General features: G+C 37.7%; 1 protein-coding gene across 2 annotated transcripts in view; it reads right to left on the reverse strand.

The window, feature by feature from the left end:
• Positions 1-15,916, reverse strand: part of LOC103147621 (RNA-binding motif, single-stranded-interacting protein 2-like) — a 40,022-nt gene extending 24,106 nt beyond the window's left edge. The window contains exon 1 of one of the 2 annotated variants that reach the window (XM_007566054.2): positions 15,740-15,916. In XM_007566054.2, the coding sequence (XP_007566116.1) occupies positions 15,740-15,811 (72 nt within the window). In that variant the 5' untranslated portion in view covers positions 15,812-15,916. Of the gene's footprint in view, positions 1-15,134; positions 15,233-15,739 lie in introns of those variants that run through there. The other variant, XM_016678665.1, reaches the window with a different exon arrangement.
• Positions 15,917-24,029: the final 8,113 nt, after the last annotated feature.

A 24,029-nucleotide genomic window follows, 5' to 3' on the forward strand; every position in this document is an offset into this window, starting at 1 on the left:
TTAAAAATTACATAACTTCTTTTTAAAAAACTGAGTTTTCTACCAACTGCTTGGCTTTCGAGGGTTAAGCTAATATTTGTCATTTCACTTTGTAGCTTAGTTTTCATTTATCTTCCTCTCCATGGCAGTAAGAAAATAGCACATTATTTTTAGCACTACAGATAATTAAAAAAAAAAACAAACATCTCTATAAATAGAAGATTCTGGCACCTTTACATGAACAGCCATCAAGTCTCCAAATTGTGTATCTTTTAAAAGCTGGCTTCTGTTGGTTTTACTTAAGAGTGGCTTTGTGTGTTTAAATCAAAGATCTGCTTTATTTTTGACTGAAACAAAATAAATGTGATTCATGCTAAAAAAAAAAACAAAAAAAACAAAACAAAGTGTGGTTTTCTCTGTGCATGTCTGATAATTGGTGCATGTCCGCAGAGAGCCACTTGCTGGTGAATCTCACCTTTTAGTGCCACACCACTGTTTTATCTTCTCCTCTCCCTGTGGGACTTCTCCAGCTGACCCTGAATTGACCCACGGGATTCCATGGATTTCCTGGCTGCTGGGAGGTCTGTTTTCCTTTCCTGTCCCGCTCAGCGACTGAAGCTCCTGTCTTTTTCCTCCGGCGGTTAGAGGAGACATGACTGTCCAACCAGCTGACTCGCTTACACTACAAGCTTATGTGCAGATTTATGACTGGCCTGACGGAGGACCAGGCTTGAGGCATCAAGCATTTGGCATCACGCTGCTGATTAAGTTGTACTCAGCTCTCTTTAGGGCTAACAACAACTCCAGTGTGGGAATTTCGTTAATGGGCTGGTAAATTCCTAGTTATTTACTCTGATTATTTCGTTACTTATATCTGAGTAAGAGCTGCTTGCAAAAGCATACAAGGTCTTGACCATTTTAGTTTGTGTCACTTAAATGTGAAGTGAAATTACAATGATTTCAAACTCTTTTAAACAAGAAATCTGAAAAGTGTGGCATGTATTTACAGTTTACCTCTTTTCTTTACTATGATACACCAGCAGAATAACAAGGCGAAACATAGTGTACAGCCAGAGCTGCAATCACAACGGGTTCCAGGGCTTGAATGGTCCAGTCAAAGTCCAGACTTATAACCATCTGAGAATCTGAGGCAAAATTTGGAAAAGGAATGTTCACAGACTGTCTCTGTCCAATCTATGACCTTGGAGTAGACTGCAAGAAAAAAATGCCTCTGCAGCTGAGGCTGCAGTGTAAGCTGGCTATACAAAGTATTGACTCATTATCACTAAATGCAAATCCACACCGCACTTTTCAGATTTTTATTTGTTTAAAAAAAAAGTGTTTGAAAGCCACTCATCCTCTTATCTGCTGAAACCTGCAGCCTGATTACTAATAAAAACTCAGGCATGTTATTTTTAACACGGTAAAACAATATTTCAGTGTTAGCTCAGCGCTGGGTGGGTCAGCACTGCGTGACTTGTAAAGACGTATGCTGTGTCACTGGCGGCAGGCAGGAAATCCGCTCTGTCTGCTCGTGATCTTATCATGAATAGGAAGATCTGCATTCCAACCAGGTGACAGGGACACCGAGCTCACGTCCAAACTCGTTCCTGAATCCTCCTCCTCGTCTGTCTGCAATCCTCCCCTTTTTCTCTTTGTGCTTTTATAGTCGCCTATTAACCCTCGGATTGTCTACCTTTTTGCCCGTCACACCTTGACACACATGCTGTGTGCAAATCCACATGCGTGCAAAGCTTTCAAGTCGGGTCAGGTTGAGCCAGGAGAGCCCGAAATCAGATATGTGAAAACACTGGCCCCGCAGCTCGGCCCGAGATCTAACAAAATGTGAGACACACTGAGCGTCTGGCATCAACCGCTGTACTTGGCATCAAATTTCTAAGAGCTGTGCTTTCTCCAAGGACTCTGGCTGCCTTTCTACCTGCTAACCTTGCTTGCTTGATGCTATTGGCACTCACGCTGAGGACCGATCCGAAACATCTGACACAGTAAACAAAGAGAGATAAACATATAGATGGCAAAGCACCAGAGGGACAAAGGTGGCGGCACAGCAGGGTTCAGCCAGGGTAGACTCACCGCAGCAGAACAGCTGGGTTCGTACACAAACACTAAGGCAACCGAGATAACGCAGCGTGTGACATAGTCACCGCTTTAGAAGAATCGCAAACACTAATTTATTAGTATTAAGCATTTACTTATATAAGGAACATTATTTCTGTCATATTAAAGTGAATTCAGTCAGGTTGAAGTAAATATTTTGAGACTCCAAAATAGACTCAAGCTGCTAGTTGAACAGGACATTTAAAAATCAGATTTTAATGTTTGGAAAGGACAAAAGATTAAAAAAATAAATAAATAAAAATGGCGTGCCTCTTAGTATCTTTTCCCAACAGTTGCAAAGACAGAGCTGTGACATAACTCAGCTTAGCACATCTGCTAAAGAAATGCAGAATGGAGCATTTTATGAGAGGAAATGTGCTAGTATTTTCTGAAGGAAAACCGTCTAAACAGTAAATCTCTTTCGCCTACTTTGCTTCCTGTCGTCATTGTTACGGATGATGTGAGAAGCAGACAGGTGCATGAACACAAAAGAAAACTACTGTGTCTGTGAATGACACAACGAAGCCCGTCTCTGACCACAGAGGATAACCAATGTACGCTCAGAGGCTCCTTTATTAGATGGAACCACGAGCGCTGGGTTGAACGCCATTTTACCTTCAGAACCGCCTAAATGAATTAATTGAACAAAGTGTAAGAAAATTCCTCAGAGATTTTGGTCCATAATGACACAACAGCTTCCAGAGTTGGGTTGTAATCCGGTGAAGCCACTGGACTACAGTGAATTCAAATCTGTTTCAGAGGATCTGAGTTTTGTGTCAAGGTGCTAGACAAACAAATCAATAACAATATTGTAATAAACACATGATCAATATCAATAGGTACAACGTCTGATGGAATATTCAGTAATTTCACTGGACTGACTCAGTACCGCACAGCATTCTGGGGGATGTAGGCAGAGGAAACGCTTCACTTCTCAGCGAGGTTGGTGGCATCAACTAACTAACTAACTAACTAACTAACTAACTAACTAACTAACTAACTAACTAACTAACTAACTAACTAACTAACTAACTAACTAAGTATTTGGTTACAACCTGTTGAGTGACTTGTGGTTACCTAGCAACCACCTGTTGAGTAACTTATGCAGCAGAAGTTTAAGGTTTCACTTTGCCTCACAACTGCTTAAAAATAAAAACAACAACATGGAGTGAAAACCTTAGATAAAACAGGAAAGGCCACATTTAATCTGGCAGTATTTTAGATATTTAAAAAAAAAATGAATCAATAATTATTGATATTGACTGATATGAAATGCTTATATCATGATATATTTTTCAGCCATATCGTCCACACCATTACACCTCCAGCAACCTGCAACATTGATACAAGGCATGCTGGGTCCATACTTTTATGTTGTAGCTTCAAGTTGCTACCATGTGATTGGCTGATTTGCATTTTGTGTACAACTCATTTGCAATAATTTGATGCCAAATTATTTATTTTTTTTATTTTTAAACCTGAATAAGAACTTATTATTTCCCTTTATGATCACAATTTGAAAAAAAATATATTTACCAGTAAACACTTTGGACACATCTACTGGCATTTGCAGCCAAATATTGATTTTTTTGGATTTAAAAAGTCCATTTTATCACTCTTTTTTAAAGTATATATATTGTTGTTTAACAATCTGCTTGTTCAGGTAATCTCTTTACCTCAACTTCTGAAAAGCCGGGCGTAGCGAGTTCCTACAAACTTGCCTAAACTAATTCCTTTATGTTTCAACAGTCTTAAAGATTAAAGCAGAGGTGTAGCAGTAATTGTTGCTCACCTTTTGCTCTATTTTCCACTTTGTAATCGTTTCCAAATAAAACTGTAATGGTAGAAACAGACTCAGAAGTTTCTGCTGACCTTAGAGAATCTGGTTAGGAAAAAAAACATCATGGCTGCTGCCACAGAAAGGTTGTGATTTTGTTTTTAGAAGCACATGGATGCCATTTAAAAGAAATTAAAAAGCGTTTTCTGCTTACTTTGACATTTAAAAACACGAATACCCATTTTTATAATAAACTAGACTGATACGGTAGTGTGTGTTTGTACAGTGTTGCCATATAGACAATAGATAAATAATCCAAAGTGCCTTAAAAATCTAAAACAAATAGTAAAGACATCACTAAAATTGACTTGTAGAGTAATCTCCAAAAGAAAGCTACAACAAGCAGTTCTACATTCAGTCTTGCTTTTAAAATAATTTCTTCCAATCTCAAGTTTTTAGTCAGTTATTTTCACAGAAGAGGAATACAGAAACTAAATGTTTCCTCAGTTTGTTTAGTTCTGGTCCTGGAAATAAAGAGCAAACATATTTCTGTTTCATGTCGGACCAGCAAGTCTTAAAGATATAAAAGTCCAAAACAATTCAGTGCCGCAGAGACCAATAACAAGATTATAAAACATATCCTTTCACAATCAGGGTGTCAAATGCACCATCACAATGATCTAGCCTACAGAAAGAAAAAGACCGCTCTAGTTTTTCTGTGCTCTGATTTGACAGCAAACTGTTTATTCTCCGAATGCTGTTGAGATGATTGTAGGATTTAGTAACAGATGTGGATTTTATAGCTGAGGCCCATTGCAACACTCAAGCTTCTTGTGTGCCTTTTAGTCTTTAGCCCTCAATGAATCTAGCATTTTTGAAACTAAAAACAATGTATTATGCCTAAATTCAGTTCTTTTCACTTACTGATTTCATGGACACAATGAATCTGTGTCTGTAAGCTGTGGTAATGTGGCGACTGGACTATTACGTGTTGTCAGGCCACTTACAGTAAGACTTATTATAGTAGTGCTGCATGATCAGAGCTAGGGGCAGCAAACAGAAAGATTAGGAGTGCATTCATACCAGCCCACTTTGGTCCACTTTAATCCATCTGCCTAGAAAGTCTGGTTCATTTGCTTGTGCTACTGCTACATATGTGAATGCCAAGCAGACCAGAGAGCGCTCCAAAAGCAGCGCTGGGCATTCTGGATAAACACAACAAAAACAAACACACAAGTCTGGCTCTAGTGGGAGAAATGGCTCGTGGTTTTTTTTTTTTTTTGCCACAGATAAAAGTGAAATCCTACAACCGCTAAAATTTGAGGCCACTCCATCTTTGTTTGCATTTCTTGAGAAAAAGAAGTTGTACCCAATGTCTTCTTCAGATGTTTTCATGTTGTTTCTTCTTGGTGCAGCACCACCACGGGAGAGGGGAAGAACAGGCTTTTTGAATTGTTTACTCCGTTTGACACAGTGCAATGTGAGAACGTGGCTCACCAGCAGAAAATGTAACAAATGTCGCAATTTTGGTCCCCAATCTAACCCAGTCTACCGAGCTGTCAGGTGTGAAAACCGAGGAGTTCAGATTTGATTTCTAAAGAACACAAACTATTCCCAGTCTGCAACATAAGGCATGAACAGGTGGATCAATATGTTATGATCAACTGTCGATACAGCAATATCAACAAAAAAAAGTTTTAGATTGATTTCTACTAAGAAATATAATTTAAAACCTTTACCACTGCAGTTTTAGTGTTGTGTTGTGGTGAAGCCCTAACCGGACAGCATCGGAAAGAAGGAGTAAATTTGTAATTGCCATAATTAAGTCAACGAGAAGTGTTCATTGTGGACTATATATGCCAGTGATCAGGGAAAGCATGATGAAATAAGTACTAAATGGACAACACTTTTTTTCCACTTTATGGTTTTCTCAGTCTTGTCAGGTGAAGCAACAAAATGCTTTCTTAAAGACCCAGCGATAAAGGAAGAGAAAAGCTCTGTTAAAAGCTCCCTGAAGCTTTTTAGTCTACCTCCTGGTCGTGCTTCAGCCTCTCTGCCCTATATAAAACACACTTAGCGTGCATTTACAGCAGCCCTAAATACAAGTCCAGCTCGTTTGTTCAAAGAGTCCGATTTGTTTGAGGAGTTGTGAAAGTGCAGTCCGACTGGTGCAGATCAAAGACTCAAACTCTGAAGGGCCTAAACATATAGGTATAGTTTGACTTTAAGTGAACCTTCTGCTGGAGCAGACTTCAACAAAGGGCATTGTGAGTAAACACAACCGAGACAAACATATGTAGCAAAACTGCCAGGAGAAAGAGTTTGAGAAAACATTCAATGCCATTTTAGACAGAGAGGGGGATAAGCGAATCAAAAGGCCTGGCTCATTTGAAAAACTGCATCGTCAAAGCAAAACCAAACCAGCAAACAGCGTCTACCCCGATCGAACTCGGTTCCCAATCGGTCCGGGTCTACTGGACTAAAAGGTGTGAATATGACCTCTGAGACAGCTGAGGCAACAGAGCTGACAGCAAACAGCAGCGCTTCCAAAAGAGCATTAAAACTCTCAAAAGTCCCAAGAAAGTTTTTTAATCATATTAGCTACCGGTATCCAACACAGAAAAACAGCATCAGCTCCTTTTATTGATTCATCTGTGCTGTGTCTCATCCTGCTCAGACTGCAGTGGGGGTTATGGCGATCGCCAGCAGCCAGTCGGCACAGGAACTGTGTGAACAACCACAGCATGCTGGTCAAGTTTAGATGCATCAGCTTGTTCTCGCTTTACCTCCATGTGGGTACTGGTACATCTTGCTCAAGAGACAAATATCGCAGTAGTACAAGGGTAAGTCTGTATGTTTGCATATAAATCTGATAAGATCGAGGTCAAGATACAAAGCGTTTTACAAGGGGAATTTACTTCCAGCGGTTCTCGGTTTCACTGCTGTGCCTTCAATGTTTAGAAACTACAACCGACCTGATATTCTGTTGTCCATTTACTTTAGATGACATTTTAGAGTTGTAATCTAATATGTAACGCACAGATATATTGTGGACAGAATAAGCAGAAAAAGACATCTTTAAATTTACGACTCTTTTCGTTCCCAAATATCAGCTGGTTTCACTTCATGCTAGTGCTGTAGCAAAAACTAGTAAATCAATCTACACCAATCTTTGCTCAAGCCACTGCATGGTCCACGAGCCATCCTGAATAAAACCATTTAAAAAACATAGTGAATAGTATAATCACGTAGTTCCTGGGAAGACCGCAACATTTCATCCTGCATCATATATTCTGTAGATGTTCACTATAACAAACTGGCTTGCAACCAGAAAAGGCAAATTTTCAGAGCAAGATTTTCAGCTGATAAAAGGAAGGCTGAACTAAGTACAGAAAATGTGCTTTTTTTTAATCCTCTTGAGCTTGGAACCTCTGTCTATCAGCAGACATGCTGGATTTGTTGGCAGCCTTTTGGAAACCTTAAAGTTAACATAAGAGATTGCATTCTCTACAATATACACACAGATTACTGTTTGGCAACGCTAACTCTGCTAAACATGCTAACCATGTTAACCGCGGCATATATACAAAAATATAACCATAGCTTCCAGTGCCGTTTGTTCACATAGGTTCTGATTTTAAAGTTATTATCAAAAAAATTGGAATTGGCAAAAATCTGCAGTAGATTAAAGCTTTACGTAAACCACCAGAAATTGGTACGTTTCTAATCTTATAATTTTGTATTTATGTCATAATGTAAAGCTTTAATTTTCAACTCCAGTCAGATGCAGGAGTCAAGCCCTACATTTTTTATGCAAATATATTAAACAAGTTAAAACATCAGGCTAATAACAAGGTGAAAGGGAGCATGACCGATAACTTGGATATGTTATCCAAGTTATCTTACAGAGTTTCAAGTGAAAGGTTAAAACTACTGATCTTTAAAGTCTTAGAAGACTTCAAACAAATGGCCTTTAAACGGCAACCTTCTTATGTTTGGGTCACACTTTAATGCTCCAGTCTATGTGATTCCTTCAATTCTTTTCATCTATAGCTGCTTTTTTGGCTCTGTTGAATCTATGTTGAGGCTTTCAGAGCTTTAAATCACAGCAGTAAGTAGACATCAGTTGAAAAGGTCTCCCGCCAGGACGACGACAAAAACTCTGAATGAAAAGTAAAAAAAAACATGCCGTTGGATGAGGCCCTGACTGAGACTCATGACACCTTAAGAAGTGGAAAACCGCCGTTGTTATTTTTCTCCAGCCAGTGAGTTTTATGCAGGAATCAACCAAATTTGATTTGAGAGCATTCATTGTATTTATTTGAGTCAGGAAATGAGAGGCAGTCAGGGGAGGAGCAACAGAAACCTTACACCTTTTCACTCAGTCTGAGAAGGAATAAAGGACATTTTTCTCACCATTTATGGGTTTATTTTTGCATTCACACCTTTACGCCATGTATTTGTATAGGTTAATCATGGATCCAAAAAGAAGGAAAGCATAATACACAACTAAAGCTTCAAGAATGAAATGCTGAAATTCCAGTGAATTGGGTAAGACTTTTCTCTTTCTCCTAATTACTATACAATATGATTTCAAGACCATCCATCCATTTTATTTAATTAAAAAGTGCCTTAAAACAGTTGCATAAAACGACACATATTTAGTCAATAAAAAGGAGAACCTGTAATGATAAACAAAGTATATGAACAAACTATCTGCTGATGACAGCCAAGTCAAACAGACCTCACGAAAGTACAAAATGTTCATTAAGGCACAACATCCTAGTAATATAGCCTTACCATAGCAAAGCAGCACACTACACCCAAAGTAAACAACAAATGAAAGTGAAACTTTGAAATGAGCCTGTGCTTGTTATTGGGCAGACCTTTAAATACGATACTGAGATATGGAGCCTAACAAATCCATGTTTTCCTTAACAGTGTGAGGCTTATTTAACAGTATATGCGATACTGTATTGGCAGCTGCAGTTTCCAATCTGTTTGGGTCATGTAACGAAGTTGCGCGACCCAAACAAGCCCACCAGGAGAACAATGCAACTATCTTAATAGTCTGCCAATTGCCAAGTGTGTAGGCTTTGCCAAGGGCGTTGGTGTATGTTCTGGATGTCATGATTGAAACAGAACTGGAGAGGAGGTTTGTTTTTTATATGTGGACTTCAAAGAACAACAAGCTTTACGAGGGTAAACACTGGAGAAAAATTACCTTTTATGGAAGCTAAGAGAAAAACACATGGAAGCAGTAAACACTGCTGAATGAGCATCTTATTTTCTTTTAAATAGGTGATAATTTATGCTTTGCTGTTAAGTTCCTGCACAATTGCACAAACATAAATATAAATCAAAATCGACACAGAAATGTGGTGTTTATGTCCAGTGATTGCTGTCAGTACACATTGTAGTTCACCTTTCATTTAGATGTGGACAGGTTAGTGACAGGTGGCCGGTCATTTTGTCCCTTGGCCATTTCTTTCTGTTGCAGGTTTGATTGTTTCATACCGAACCTTTTCAGGAACTGTCTGCTGCCGGATGCTTCGTACCAACAACGTGCCATTTAATACCTACAAGCAAAATGTTTCGCACCTGCTTTGATGAAAGACGAATTCATGTATTTTTTAAGTTTCTTAGAGTCCACTTTAAGGAAATGTGGTTATTTTTATTACAGTATATGTTTACTACTAGCAGGTCAGTTGACTGGTCAAAACCACAATCACTGGAAATATGGCACTATGTAAAGTCATCCTCAATTAAACTATGTGAGAAGTCGGCATTTTAATTTTTTCTTTATCTCTGTATTTCATCAAAATCAGAATTTATCAGTGGAAATAAGTGGGGAACACAGTGGTACAAATACATGTATGAAACGATTTGGTTGTGGGAAATGACAAAATATTCCACAGTAGTAGCATCACAATTCATGCTGCACATGGACACCAAAGCAATAACTCAATAACAACATTTCTTAATTTCCCACTGAACTTTGGACACGATTTGCTCATCTCAGGATGATGTAAAAGTGGAAGAGCTTTCTAAAAAAAATCAACTAATAATTATCTGACTACCATAAATAGATAATGAAGTGGTACCAAGTACAAGTAACAAACCTGCTCGTGATGCAGCAACACAATTGATCCCAGTATGCACAAGCTATTCAGAATGGAAGCACATCAAAACTGAGCGACAGGCCTCAATGTTGCACAAATATAAAACTTTATTCCTTCACATTTAAACCCACAGAGCTTGTTTTTCTAAAATGCAGATATACAACGGCAGAATATGTAGACTTATAGGTTCTGAATTATTCATAAATAAAATTAATCACTGCCATCAATATTGCAAGGACTTGCAGTTTTATCGTCATTGTTATTGTCATAACAAAGATATTTTGAATAATGTCAACTTTGTATTAAAAGTGTCATAATTTACCGAATGACGGTTTATGACAACAGTCATAAATATTCATGAAGGCTTATTCATGTTCATGACAGGTGTTATGTCATGTTTATGACAGTGTCATGTCAGTCTTATTCAACCCCCTTCAAATAAAGTGTTACCAAAAGGTTTTATATCAACTCAAAGTGTGTTTCATATGATTTTTTTATGATTGTTGTAGAACAATTCAATCAGTGTGTGATCAGTCTGTTTCACATTTTGAGCAAGACATGATCAAAGAACAGATTTCTTAAAAGACAAAACTATTACCCTTTGATTGAGAAGGGTAATATCTTCAAATTATCTAAGCTGCAACTTCAACTTAGATAACGCCATCGTCATTAGTCAGCCATGGTGCACTGCTGATGTTCTCGTGTTGTTCTCACACTATTCAGAACATTGGGGTGTAAAACACCCCATTGACTCAACCTGCATTCTAAGAATGAAAGAAACTTGATTCCAATGTGTAATGATGAACCTTTGAGACATTTCTGAGATTGCAAAAAGACACCAGACTTTGATAGAGGACTGTGTACCGTTACTTAAGCTCAGGATAAACAGAAACAGCTGAAAGTCTAACAGGTTGTTCTAGTTTCAGCTGCGTATAGAACAACCTTACCCACAAAGAAGAGTAATCTATTTCTATGGCTATGCGCATTAACCAATACCATGCAGAGTAATTGACATATAACATTTTTCGGTTTGCCCCCTGACTGAGCGTTGCCTTGGGCAGTGGGCCATACTGTCCATATCAACAAACACAACTGGGAATCATTCATTTCTGAATTGAATTTAAAAAAAAAAGTGGGTGTTGATTCAGGCCTGAGTTCACTGAATCGTTTCACTTAGTCTTTTGTCTCCTCAATCTATTGATAGTTTTTATTTTTTTATTTCTCTGCTACAGGTGGTTCCTTTTTATTTCTTTGCATACCGTATTTAAAATTCAAGCATTTCTTCAATTCCACACAGTTCCAAAAAAAAGAAAGATAAAGAAAGAAAGAAAGAAAGAAAGAAAGAAAGAAAGAAAGAAAGAAAGAAAGAAAAAAAAACATTATTTCACATGATTCACCGCTCTACAATTTGTTCTGTTCCACTTTGGTAAATGTGAAAAACTCTCCTTCACTGGCGCAAGAAGCAGTTGGTGAGAGCAAATAAACACTGATTTTGATTTGGGAGCAGTCGACTTGTTGAACTAATCAATAAAGGCTCACATCTGTATGATTTAAACCACCTTAGATAGTTGTTCATGTTGTGATAGGAAAACTATGAATGACTTTAAAGCATGACTGTGTAAAAGCAGTGATAAGGAATAAACAAACTCAGTTCCTGCTACACAAAAACACAAAAGAATAGGAACTGGATTAAAAGGCTTAATTTATCAAAAGGTTCCTGCACATTCACATTTAAAGCAAACTAAAATGCAACATTTATTTTTGTATGTTTGTTGAGTAGAATATGGACAAATCAAGTGACAAACTGCAAGTGCCTGCATCCATAAATCTGACTTCCTTCATAAGCACCATCACTGTCTGTTGTGATACAAGCTCAAGTGAATACTAAAGTATCAAAGATCCAAATTCGGTTAAAGTCTAATATGTGATATGTAAAATAAATAACTCACAAAACTTGAATTGTGCAAAAAAAAAAAAAAAAAGACGACTTGGTTTTCCACAGACTGGCACAAATGTTGACATCAGATTTGTGAGGATGAGGAGCCAGGTGACGCCCAGGATCAAAGGAAGACAATATGCCAGTATACATTTTTAAAATGCCTCTCAAAGTCCAGGAGATCGCAGGAGCAGACAGAGAGCGGAAAGCACCGGGGGAAGCTAACTTGCTATGGATCTGCTGAATGGAAGGTCACCATACGCCATGTTTAATTAAATTATTGTCCACAGGGATGATGACCACACAAACACAGGCACTGCAGCCAGAGCAAGACGTAAGAAAACTGAGCAGCTGCAAACCAACAAAGACCCTCATGAGAACCAACACTGTCACAAAAACCTGGTTTGTACATTTTCACACAAGAGATTCAAAGGTGGGGAAAAGGGGAAAAACTTGCATCATTGATATTTATAATGTTTTGTAAATCTGTGTAGTTCAATATTTTGTTACTAATATGTAAATGTTGTTAGTAGTTTGGATTTTTTTTTTATTTTTACACAGTATCTAAGCTGTGAAAATAAGAGCAACCAATAAAGGGATGTTGATTTTGAACTAATTGAAACTATTTTAATATCAAGGCTACACTTGTGAAAGAGCAAGTCAGAGCTCAAGGTGCATATAAACATATTTCATATATTTATATATTTAATGTTTAAACGTGGATAATTTATAGAGGTTGTTCATCTAAATTATGTAACATGAACGTGATTCAAGCTAAAAATATTTAGCTGTGGCATGAAATATTTTAAATTATTATTATTACTTATTTACTTGATTATAAATATCCACGCAATTTAATACGGAAGGAAATTACTGACTTTAAAAATATTTTTCAAAGAATGTTCTGGGCAAGACAGACAGCACTAAGGAGCAATTCATGAGTTAGCACAAAACATGTACTAGCATTAGCATTGAAATCAGTCAAAACATCTATTTGTACCTCCTCAATGTCATTATGAAGCCCCTTTAAAATGTTCACTGACCTTAAGGTCATTCGGAAAGAAATTCCTGGTGTGAGATGCAGAATATTTCAATACTTTTTTTTTTTTAAATAATACGACATTCTTACCATAAAAAGGAAAAAATGTGCTAGTAACTTTACTGTCCATATTTTTTGAAAAGGAAAATGAAAGGAACAGTCTTAAGACAAAAACCTTGACGAACATCATTAGCTAAAGAAATTGAAGTGAAACTGAAAATGGACATGGTGTTCTTTGTGAAAGATAATTATGAAATGAGTCAACAGTGTGATCAGAAAGCTGGTTAATCTCTGCCTCAATAACGTGTTATTTACAGTATCAAATTAGTTTGATAAGTCAAGGGAAAGCAGCAAAATATTACTTCTTATTAAGTGTTTCCATGGTGTTAATTACCAGACTGAAAGCGAGGCAATAAGGATGCTATTTGGCAAATCCAAAGTAAATTTAATTACTTAATATTTTGGAAAAAATTCAGATAATTTCTGATCAATTCTGTCACTTAATTACATTTTTCTAAGGAGAGTGACTTTCCAAAAATGTTTTGCCTTTTGCAAAAAAAATTACACTGAGGTTTTTTTTTTTTTATTATTATTATTCCAACAGATCAAGATCATTGTAGCAACACTTACAAAAGAAACAAGTGTGACCTAAAATCACTTCCTTTTAGCAGGGAATATAAGAGATTACAGCTCAAACTGCAGAAAGTTGCTACAAAGCTTTAGTGAAAAGAGACACTGGAATCAGAAGTACATTAATTGTTGAATTTTCTAGAGTTGGTCTCAAAGCTCTCACAATCTGCGTCATCATCAGAATCATTACTGTCCGATAATTTATTGCATGCATCGCTGCCCCTTCAGAAGCTGAAACCAAACCAGAAGCACCTGCAATTTATTGTACCTAAAATTCTTAACTACCATGTCTAACGTACAGGGTTAAAAATGCAAATGGCAGACGTCACGACACTATAAGATAGGTACAAATCTGCAGCGTGCGATTATTTGACGGATGGACAGAGCAGAAAACATAAACATTAAAAGTGTGTGATTGAGATTAACTCTCTTATTAAATGTCAGTGAACAGGGCGGAACCACTTGGATTTCTAGAAAAATCCCAATCATTTGACTAAGTGTAATAAATTTTATTACATCATGCATTACGCTGCATTTTACAGTCATATTCAGTGATTTCATCCAACATTTGGTCCGCATCACAGTAATCACAGGATCCTAAAGACAGCTTACTAAAAGCAATGCTTTCTCCCCCTTTTAAAAAAAAGGAACAAATTAGTTTATTTTCTAATACGTAAAGAGAAGACAGCTTCATCACAAATAGCTGACATCCGGCAATATCTGTTCTGATGGTTCAAACAGCAAATATACCTTAATAAGCATCAGTGCAAACCATCTTGGCACTCCTGCAGAAGCTAATATCTGTGGTCTTTCTTATCTCTACTCTTGGAGGTTCAAAAAAATGAATGGTGCACCTGTGTTGGCTTTGCAGCATTACGCCTTGGTATTTCAACTCCCCAAGCTGTATTTATTTCTCAATTATTTTAGATATGTTCTATAATAAAATCCACATATAGGCAATTTTTTTTCTGAATAATTTGTTATTATGTTCCACAGAAAAATCTGAGAATACGCGAATTTGCAAATATTGAACCAGGAATAGGCAGGACTCCACAGTATTAAAATAATAAAAAGGTTTTATATGGCTGACATTACTTTTCAGCAGTAAATTATAAAAATGTAATTGTACAACACAATGTTTTATCAACATTGGTGCCTGGTTTTATTAAAAGCCGGATTCTGTTTAGGAACACATGCATCCAAGGACCGGCCATGTTTATAGGAGCATCAGGCTCTTAAATGCAAAAATAAACACATAAACATTGTTCTATATAACTGACAGACACATTTTATATTTCAGAGGCTGTTTTGCTTTTGCAACATAATTATATGTAACACTTTATAATTCCCGATGTTACATTAAAAAAAAAGTCACATTGTCAAAAGTGAACATAACCACGAAAGCGCGATTCATAATTCTGGGAATGTAGTCATCATGGTCTGGTGGGATTTTTCGAGGGGTGGGGCATATTCCGCTTTCAGATGGGAAACGAGGAAAAAAAAAGAAAGAAAGAAAAAACTTCGCTAACTTACGCGGCAGCGGAGACAACGAAGAGCTGATTTTACCAGCAGATATAAATGTCTGTCCCGATGCCCACGGAGGTAGCGGCAGACGTGATTTTGTAATAAGTTCTCCCACAGCCGGCCCCCTCTCTCTCCCTACCCCCACTTCCATAAACACATCCAGGCACCGACGCGCTATCCCAGCACGGTACAGTTACCCCCGCAAAAGTTGCTCTCCACCATTGACTTTCTCAAACGAGTGAGCAGAGCGATATCGACATCCCCACTGTGGCTCCCACACATATAAATACTACAAAATAGCAACAGCGGGCGTCCAGCGTGACAGGAGCGAGCGGCAGAGACCCCCCCTCTCCCCCCCGTCTCCAACCCCCTCTAACCCAGCTTGACACTCAGCGGACCTGGGGTCCTTCTCCGGGCTGCGGATTCACTCCACCAAGTCTTTAAGTTGAATTCAGAGCGTTTAGCTTCTCAAGGACACTGCAGCTCACTGTCACAAGCTCCCTATTTTGTCGCGACGGACGCGGGTTTGTTGCCCCGCAGGAGGAGGAGGAGGAGCGGGGGGGGTAGAGAACAAGCCGAAAACGAAGGGGGTGAAAAGCACGAAAGCGTTTTACCTTTTTGCTGTTTCTGCTGTTGTAGCCGTTGTAGGGGTTGATTCCTGCCCTTGGCGGTACGGAGAGCAGCATTTTTCTCGGCGCTATGTCCGGAGCGGCGAGCTCAGCCCAGGCTGCCAGCTGACGTCAGCAGCTGGGGAAGTGAGAGCCTGGAGTCCCGCTGCTAGACTGCGAGTGGTGCTGCTGCTGCTGCTGCTGCTGAAGCTGCTGCTGCTGCTGCTGCAGGACGGGGCCCCGCTGCTGGCCCCGAGGCCCCTGCAGGGCTCCAGCTCTCCAGCTCCATTAGGGGTCTTACATAGGAGGCCTTTAGATCAGATTCATTCACCGTCCAGTGTTATCTCACTCACCAGGGGACTTTGGCAGGGACAAACTGGACAAAAAGGGGTATGTAAATTCAATTACCAACATTTTAAATCCACCCCTGGACCCATGTTGCTCCTGTAAAGGAATTACAATAATACCTTGTACAACAATTAGCAACAGTGATGGTCCTTGCAGTAGTGGCGTCCTGGTCGAGCCCCTCCTGCAACCGGCCCCCACTCGCCCCAAAACACAAACTCATCTGACAAATCCCAGCCAATATTTTCACTATGCAGCTTCCAGGTTTTACCACATAGCACTCTTATTCCAACCTGGTAAAAACCAAACATAGGGTCTGGACTCCCAGCTATTGAGAAGCGATTGCCTGCTGGAGGTTTGGACTGTGCTGAAGTTTTACATTTTAATCAATCTCTAACGTTTGACTGTGACAGCTCGATGAAGCTTATCTGGAATTGTGTGCAGTGTAAGCAACCAGAGGGCCGTCTTTGCCAGCAATAAAATGTTTAATACATTCCTCTCACTCTGACTTTAATTGCTCCACATTTGGAAGCACGGCCAGCACAGGCTGAATGGCTTCGATCACTTCCTCCACTGCCATTACCAAACTACAACACTATGTGGGCAGACTGCAATTCTAAAAACAGCACAGAAAATGTTTGTCGATTGATTGATTTCTATTAAGCCGTAGAAATCAGGCTGAATGGGAGAAATTCAAGAGAGAGCACTCAGAGGAGATGAGAATTGAGTAGAATTGCATGAAGGTAATGGCCACACTTTTCTTTTTCAAACATCTTTTACTTTTTTTTAAAATTGATAATAGTGCTCTTTCACCTCTGAAAAAAATATTTATTCTCCACTTTTAGAAGACAACATGAGCAGCTAGATTAACTTTAACAGGAGGATGCAGCACCTCACCACATAAAACATTATTTCAGGTGATCTTCCTGCTGTTTTGTGACTGTAAATCAATGGCTTGCCCCTCCTGACTTTTCTCATGATTTCTTTAAAAAAGTTTTGGATCTTATTTTAACAAACTTACATGCACATAAAGTGAATCATATAAATGAACAGGAGCCACACTTATCCTGTGGCTCCTGGCAGGTTGATCATTTAAAATAAATTATTACACAATAATAGAAAAAAAACTGATACAGAAAAGTCTATATAGAGTAAGAAAAACTAACATATTTTTTTCTTTTATTTGTTTTGGTGCACAAAGGTAACCTGAGTAAATGTAAAAGCTGTTATTAAGGGAGTACTGAAGTTGTCTTTTGCCAATGATCAGAAAAAGGCATCAGCCCTCATGACCCTGCAGTAGGTATATTTAATTTAATTTAAATCCTAAAACGTAAACCCGTGTCGGAGAGGCGGGAGCATCCCTGACATGTTGATAGGCCATCACAGGGCAACACAGAGAAGCTCAGAAGAACAAGTATGCACACAAGCATTCATACCTAAGGGCAATTTAGAGAAACCAATTAGCCTAACAGTCATGTTTTGCAGCAGCAGAAGCAGCAGCAGCGCTCCAAAGCTTGGGGGATTTTTGTCTCCTCCCTCTAAACTTTCCCTGTTGGAAAGATCAACTGATTGTGTTTCTAATGGCAGCTTCCAAAGTTGTGAAGATCAACAACCATTACATGTTCTCATGAATTTCAAAATCTGAAGAGTTGCTAAGAGAAATAGGTCTTTGTGTTGCGTCATATTTATACCCCAGGGAAGCATAATGTCTAGATTACTAATTAAAAAGTAAAGGATAAATAAAAAAAATAAATATTTTGCAGGAACTGTTTGAAGTGCCATCTCTGCTTTAAATCTGAAATGTGAAAAACAAACAAACAAAAAAAAAAACCTCCTGAGTGACCAAAATCTACAGGTCATTCCACCCAGAAACGTGTTTAGTTTCTAGAGACAAACATCCTGTTTGTCATTCAGTTGCAGTATTTGGTTTAATATTGTAATCTTTTTCTTTTTTCTGTGCTTAGTAACAGCTTTGTATTTGTTGTTGTCGTCTCGATTTTTATTGTTCTTAATGGCTTGAAAACAATAACCAAATTAGATTATGACAAACATTTAAGGCATTTAAATAAAAAAAAGCACAACAAACAGTTTAAACAGTTTGAGTTAAACGCAGCTCACAATGAAGACATTTCTAATAAACGGTCTGAAGTGACCAGCCTGATCCAATCAGAGCAGTAGCTGCACCACCATTAATGTCCAATAGTTTCTTCTGAAGGTCACAGACGAAACCTGTTAAATCACAGAGACACACAGAGAAACCAAAATATTCTGCCTCCCACTTTGTACCCAGGACTCCTTCATTTTCCACTTTGGCTTCGTTTTTGTATTCAAACATCTCCTGGATTTTTATTGCTGGCAGCAATTGACATGAAAATGCAACAGAAAGAAACAGAGGCATTTAAAGCAATCAATACAAACCACTTGTGAAGCAACTTGTACACCTCCTTCTTATAAACTCGATTACAAACAAAAACAACAGTTCTGCCTTTGGTTCAGGTTGTTCCGTGGATTTTACTTCAGGCTGAAGAAGCTGCGGGTGAAAATTATTTTTTGACAGCATGTGGAGCTGCCACGAGCAAAGAAGTGGTAAAAAGGCACCTTTTTAATAAAAAAAAAAAAAAAAGAAAAGAGGCATCTGTTGGATGGATAAACAGTCTCAGACTATATTGTGATATCTCTCCAGCTGCTTGGCAACACTGACTTCCTATGAAGTTCAAGCTGCTTACAGCGCCAGTCAGAAATTTACAAGCAGTCATTGTAGGCAAGATTTCTTTTTCTTTTTATTTTTTTCAGGGGTGATGACTGTAAAACAAGTTTAAAAAATTTGGCACTCAGGTTTGAAAGTGTAAATTTATTCCACTTGTTAAACCATATATACAGTGTGGAAACAGACTAAGTGTCTGCGTACACTTCCTCTAATGTCGGATAAACATCTCTCAGCTTCTTCTTGTTGTCTGGCTGGACATTTAGCCATTCTTATAAATAAAATTGTAAAAGTGAATCAAACTGTTGCACACCGAGGACAGAAAATACTCAGAATAAATATTAATAATTGACAAACACCAGTGTCATGAACTGGAAGATGTTGGCTTCACAGTGACTGAGAAGGTCCCCAACAAGAACCAATTCACTTTAAGAAAAAGTTGGTTAGAAACATTCTTTCCTGGCAGGAAATTGTCAGGACACTTTCCACTGAGAGTATGAACATTTCCATCAACTCTAAAATTGACTTCATCCTTAGTTTAGCAATTTATTATGTCAAATTTACTGACACAATTGATTAGTTAGTAAGCTTGCAGTATATCTCCTGGTGCATTCACAAACACTTATTACTTAAAAATATTTTTCTGGATTTCTACAGTGTATCTACATTTCTAAAAAGAAATAGTATCATGTGTTACATATATTGTAATGTAGCTCAAATTTGTAAATTTCCATTTAGGAAGCCATGCCATAATTCCCTCTGGAGGAATGGACAATACAGAGGACGCACCCAGTTGAGGGTTTGTTTCACTCCTACTGGTTCTTTGCACAAAGTGGATGTAGTTTTGCCTCCAAAAAACTTCAGCTTCACCTCAGTTCACAGCTTTCAGATCGACAGGTGTTGCAGCAGAACAATGATCCAAAACAAACATCAGAACTGATTTTGGAAACAAAAATCCGACTGACACTGAGCTTGGGGAATGGCCCACGCCCTCGCCCTACTACATAAAAAAGCTTGGACTTTAAGAAACCAATTAATTTAAATGAAACCTTCCAGTTCTGATACAGAGGAATCAAAGACCCATCCTGAATTGCACTTGCTGCATGTTGATGGCCACAGAAAGCTCCTGGTTTCTTTACAACTCCAGAATAATCCACTTGCCCAATCTGCAAATCATGCTAACTCTTGATATAATTTATGGTGCATAGAATGAATTCTGAATGATAATAATCATAATAATAATAAAAAGCAAATAATTACAAACATGAACTTAAATGTGCTGATTTTCCATTGTTTGGAATGCCATTCCTGTTTTTGCACTCAGATACTTTTGTAACTACTGTTATTGATGGGAGCAGTCGGCTTGGGATTGAGGTAATTGCTGCTAGTGATTAGTTTGAAGCTTAATGGCTACATTTACACCCAATGTTATAATAATAATAATAATAATAATAATAATAATAATAATAATAATAATAATAATAATAATAATAATAATAATAATAATAATAATAATAATAATAATAATAATAATAATAATACATAGTAATTGCTGCTATTATTATTGTTATTATGAACATTGTTTGTAGGCATCTTTACAGGGAGAATTTAAAATATAACTAGAATGATGACAGCATGTAAACTGCTGACTGGGATTATAGATCCAAATTTTTCTTCAAAAAGATCCAAAGATGTTATTTAATAGAAACATTTTGTGTGATCTAAATGAACGCCGTAAGTGTATATGGAAACTTTGTGGAGTTAACAAATGAAACGCTCGGTCTGCCAAAGTTCAAAGCGTCATATAAGACACTTTGAACTTTGGCTCTGCCCCGCTGCCTTCCGGTCAAGAGGCCTATCTGCGTCTTTTCGTTCGCTGGCATTCGGGAACACACAGTGACATTGTCTCCACTCAGCAGAACCTCGGTCTGGCCCGACCAGCTACACTCTGACGACATGAACATTGTTTGGATATCAACAGGCCTGTTGCTAGGGAACCCAGCCCCCACCCATCCACAAAGAGCGTTCTGGCCTGTGGCTTCATACCTATTACCTCCTGGGTAATGAAGTTGTTTTTGTGGTTCGCTTTATGCATGCACATGCTTTTAAGTGTGATTTTGCATTTGTGGAGGATTTCCTGATATTGTTTAGTGAGTATTTTGTGTGTTCCTTCCTTTTTTTTTCTTTTTTTTTTAATTTAACACAAGGAAGGAAAATACTTTTTTTTTAATGTAAATCAAAGGTTTGTCTAAAATAAACCGAAAAGGATCCTTCCTTTCTTGATAAGTACGGAAACGTTGATACTAGATAGGCTGCAATCTAGCTATTTTTCGTGCAAGTTTTGTGCGAAAACACAAAACAAATTTGCCAAAGCCCTCATTCGTGCAGCTATTTAAAGACAGCAGCACATGTTAAGGAAGTTCCACCCTTCGCCTGCATTAACAACCAACACACCCAATCTCCCACACACTTGCACACACATGCTTATGCAACAGTGTCAATGCAGTGGGGGATGTACCTCCATCATTAAAGCAGAGGAAGGGGACCTTGTGTGTGTGGAGGAGAATGGTTATGAATGGTGCGGACGGGTTCAGGGAGTTCATGTGTGCCTGAGGGCCTTGGTCATTGTCGCCACGGCTGAAGGGTTCAAGGTCGAGAGCCGGAGAACAACAGCGGAGGAGGAGGGTGCAACGTAGGAAGGGAAACATCAATTAAAAGAATGACATTTAAGCATTCGGCTTCTTTCCCCGCAGTTCGCAGTCAAAAACAGTAAGACACGAGCTGAATTTGGAGATGATTACTCTTGTCGTTTGTTTCGCAACATTCTTACAGTTACATTTCAGGGTAATGGTTGTGTAAAGTGCAACTCAAGACTTTCAAAATGTATTCCATGTGTGTGTGTGTGTGTGTGTGTGTGTTTTTTTAAATTATTTTTTAAAGTTGTTGTTATATATGGAAGGTTGAAATCCTGTCTCCTCTCATCTGCAAGTGGGGAAATCTTTTGGCGCGAGCTGCATTCCTGTTTTACAAGATGACAAAATGTGGTCAGAGAGAAGCACAAGCAAACAAATGGATGTACATGCATGCTTTACGTGAGAACAGTTACTTAACATGTCTGGAGAACAGACCCAACAGACCACACACACACACACACACACACACACGCACGCACGCACGCACGCACGCACGCACACACACACACACACACACAGTCAGTCAAGCATTCCTGGTGGATGGCATGGGGTTTTTCAGGGTGTGTTTTTTTGCAAACGTTTAAATATATATCTGTATACTTTTATATATGTAAAACAAAAAGGTTTAAGCCAAGTCATATAGATTAATAGTTATCACTGACAATGATCATCTGTATGTAAGCTTTTGAAATCAATGAAAGTTATAAAAAAAAATCTCAGCAACAAATAAAGATTCTGTGTAAAGTTTTCTGGCATTTAGGAAATAGAAATTGTTTGAGTAATTCTCACGGACTCAAAACAAGAGAGGTTTGTTCAGATTTAACTATAAACAATGAGGGAAAAAACATGTATGTGTTTTTATTTGCTGTATGTAAATAACTGGTTTCAATTTTGTATATTTAAAGTTTTCAAACCCCTTGAAATTGAACGCGTTTTGAAATATCAAAAGCTCCCAACTTTATTGATACATTGTATAATAGATCAAGATAAAAGACAGGGAATAAGATCTTCAATTGTTCAACTTTCAACAAAGTTTTTTTGGTTGTTGTTGGTGAGCTATGAAGCCAAAACTGTTGTTTTGTGCTTAATTTGAGGCATGAAAAGAAAGAAAGAAGCAAAAGAAAAACTGAAAGAAAGAAAGGAAACAAGGCAGGAAAAGAAATTAATATATTTCCAAATCACATATTTATCAAATCAACATGTTTTATGTGGGTTTATTCTTATCTTGTCAGCAGGTTATTAACAGATTGTCAATGAAAAATGTGTCCTAATAAAATATTTTCACTTCTTTCTGACAAAATAAACTCCAATGAATCACTACAGATCATTAAAAAAAAAAAAAAAACATCCCAATTTACTTCCACTTGTTTACTTATTCGTTTTTATTTCACCGCTATAATGAATTGGTTTATATTTCCCAGCTGGAAGTTTTCCGAGCAACAGATATGAGTTTGAAGAGGGAGACGAGAGGCTGGTGATGGAGTGGGAGGAAAGGGGGGACGGAGAGGGGATGTGGGCAGGGGTGGAAGGAGTGAGGGAAGCTAAGCGGATGGGGGAAGGGCTGTTTGTGCATGCTTCAAATTCCTTAGGTGTTATCAGCGTTGCCTGCTCCATAATTGTTCCTTTCGAGGAGCGAGAAAAGAAGAAAAAAACGAAAGAAAGAAAAACTTGCAGAGAGTGTACAGCACTTTAAAGGCAAGAGGTCAGAGATCTTTGAATTCAGTGGTGACATTGTTGACTGAGCTATTCTGAGATTGCAGGGAAGCAAAATTAGAGAGTATGTGCAGCTTTTTAAAAACACAATAAAATGTAATAAAAAAAAATTAAAATGAAAAAGAAAATGTATAAAAACCCAGTTGTGGTTGTAAAACTAGCCTGGCTCAAATAAAATGTCTTAGAATTTAAAGTACGTGAAAATGCAGGAAAGATTTTTTTATTTGATTGTCATTCAGTTTTGTGTTGCTTGTGAACTTATTTTATTTTTATAGTAGAAACATAATGGTAAAAACTCAGCTGCCTGCTGAGTTTCAACTGCAGATTTTTTGCTGTTGCATTTAGAGTCCTCCAAAAATGTATGTTTATTCTGGATTTTATTGACTCAAAATTAATTGAATCCCTTTGTTTTTGTTTGTCTATTTGATTTTTTACATTTTAATAAAGATTGCATTTAAAATAGAAATCCAGGGTATTTCAATGTCCAGCAGAGCAATCTAAATAATATGCTTTACATACAATTTCTTCTTTGAGTTTCCTCTTTCAGTAAAAGAAAAAAAAAAAACACTTATGTACAAAACAGATATTCAGACTGGTCATAGATTACTTTTTTTAAATTTTTTTTTTAAGATTTAGTAAATGCTGTTGGTTCTTTAAACTCTAGTTGGCGTTCAACAAAACCTGAAACATTCCTGATGTCAAACATATGGAGAAGATACATAAATGTCTTGCTATTCATTTTATGACAACAGGGCTTACTATATATATATATATATATATGTATGTATACATACATATATATATATATGTATGTATACATACATATATGTATGTATACATA

This window comes from Poecilia formosa, unplaced genomic scaffold (genome assembly GCF_000485575.1).
Source record: "Poecilia formosa unplaced genomic scaffold, Poecilia_formosa-5.1.2 Scaffold186, whole genome shotgun sequence".
NCBI classification, from domain to species: Eukaryota; Metazoa; Chordata; class Actinopteri; order Cyprinodontiformes; family Poeciliidae; genus Poecilia; species Poecilia formosa.